The sequence below is a fragment of the Caretta caretta genome, chromosome 6 (genome assembly GCF_965140235.1).
Source record: "Caretta caretta isolate rCarCar2 chromosome 6, rCarCar1.hap1, whole genome shotgun sequence".
NCBI lineage: Eukaryota > Metazoa > Chordata > Testudines > Cheloniidae > Caretta > Caretta caretta.
In genome coordinates, this window is record NC_134211.1 from 7,504,602 (window position 1) to 7,506,707 (window position 2,106).

The following is a 2,106-nucleotide window of genomic DNA, read 5'->3' on the forward strand; positions in this document are numbered from 1 at the left end:
TAGTCATACATAAATCATTCATACAATGCAAGTTAATATAATGGTCCCAAAGATTCTGCATGGGGTTGCAATATCTGTCACACCAGATCTCCTGAGTGTCTTATCTGTTGGACAATGCCACCTCTAAAACATTATTCTTAAAACTTGAACACATTAGAGTTTTTATTTTCATTATAAAATTGCATAGAGTGGAAGGAAATGGAAAGAACATTGTCACTTTAGTTCAAAACATGATAAAATTATTCATCAAAGCTGCTGAGAGAACTTTTTTCTCTCTAACATTCTCCCCAGGGCGTCCTTCACCTCCTTGTTCCTCAGGCTGTAGATCAGGGGGTTCAGCATGGGGATCACCATTGTGTAGAACACAGAGATCACCTGGTCCTGCTCCAGTGAGGAGGTGGAACTGGGTTGTAAGTAGGTAAAGCACGTTGTCCCATAGAATATAGCTACGGCTGTCAGGTGGGAGGTGCAGGTGGAGAAGGCTTTGTGCCTGCCCTCGGAGGAGCGGATCCTCAGTATGGCAGCAGTAACATACAGATATGAGAAGAGGATGATCAGCATGGTTGTCAGTTGTATGGAACCAGCAAAGAGAGAAAGCAGCATTTCATTGGTGCGAGTGTCGGTGCAGGAGAGCCGCATGAGCGGAAGGACATCACAAAAGTAATGATCGATTACATTGGGCCCACAGAAGGACAGCTGAAAGGTGCAGCTGGTAAACACGGTTGCATTTGCAACCCCAGCCATGTAGGAGCTAGCCAAGAGCCAGATGCAGGACCTCTTGGATATGATGAGCCTATAGAGCAGTGGATTACAGATGGCCACATAACGGTCATAGGCCATCACCGCAAGGAGGAAAAACTCAGTGGTGGCAAAGGTAGCAAAAAAGTACAGCTGTGCAGCACATCCAGCATAGGAAATGGCCTTACTCTCCCTTGAGAGGCTCACCAGCACCCTGGGGGCGATGGATGAGGAGTAACCAAGGTCAACGAGTGACAAGTTGCTGAGCAAGAGATACATGGGGGTGTGAAATCGGGAGTCCGTCCAGATTAGGGCAATCATCCCAAAATTCCCCAGCAAGGTGAGAACATAGATCACCAGAAATATGAGGAAGAGGGCAACCTGCAGTTCTGGATGGTCAGTGAATCCTGCAAGGATGAATTCAGTCACGGTAGTGTCATTTCCCTGGGCCATTGCTTCACACAGGCTTTGAGGAGAGACATGCACAGAGGGAATTTCTGTAGAAATAAAAAACAGTGTGAGGACCTGGAATTCCGTACGACCAATGACAGCATTTTAGTCCATTTGAGACCCTTGTTTGCTGAAAGTAAGAATATTTTTACCCATGTGTGCATATCTCATTCTTTCTCTTTTGATGTGGACAGTCTGCAAAGAGCAACTATTGGCAAAGAACTGTAGCATAGTGCTAACTTAATTGCCAGAGGGTGAAGTTCACTGTTGGCTCAGTTGGAAAACCTTTTCCCCCCACAGCAGAAATCTAGAGAGTTTGCATTAGAGCTGGGTGGTTGTTGGTTTTTTTTTTTATTTTTTGTGGGGGGTGGGGGGGAGGTTGTTTTGTTTTTTGGTTCAGTGGCTGACCTGAAAAATCCCCAAATAACAGCAACTTGTTCCCTTCTCCCACAAAATAAATCATTTCGTTGTCAGGTTTTTACCCTCTTCTCCCTTTTTTTTCAAGTTAAATCTAACAGATATTTGGAAACAAAACTTCATTTCAAAACAAAACCTTGAAACACATTATTTCAAAAATGTCAAAATTGAAATAGTTCACCTTTTTATTTCAGAATAACTCCTTTGGAAGATTATTTCTGTGACCCTTACACTGCAGGTATTGTGTTGCTAGGGCTAACACTGTAACTTTGGTGTGAATGATCCTTGGCGTCAATTCTGGTGCCTCCTCCTGGAAATCTCATAGGCATTATTAACCTCTACCCAGTGCAGGGGAGTTGCCGAACCTGTAAAGCTCAGACGATGAACTGGGATGTATACACTACCCATTGGGATCTTACAAGGTGGCCTCATACAATGGGGCGAGAGGAGAAAGGACTCAGAGTTTGGGCGGACAGTTAATAACTACAGCACAGGAAATGA

The 2,106-nt window shown here is 44.3% G+C and overlaps 1 protein-coding gene across 1 annotated transcript; it reads right to left on the reverse strand.

Moving 5' to 3' along the window:
* Positions 1-246: 246 nt before the first annotated feature.
* LOC142072304 (olfactory receptor 5J3-like) lies at positions 247-1,227 on the reverse strand. Its single transcript, XM_075128995.1, has one exon. It carries the CDS (start codon positions 1,189-1,191, stop codon positions 247-249), a length of 945 nt encoding a protein of 314 aa, XP_074985096.1. The 5' UTR covers positions 1,192-1,227.
* Positions 1,228-2,106: the final 879 nt, after the last annotated feature.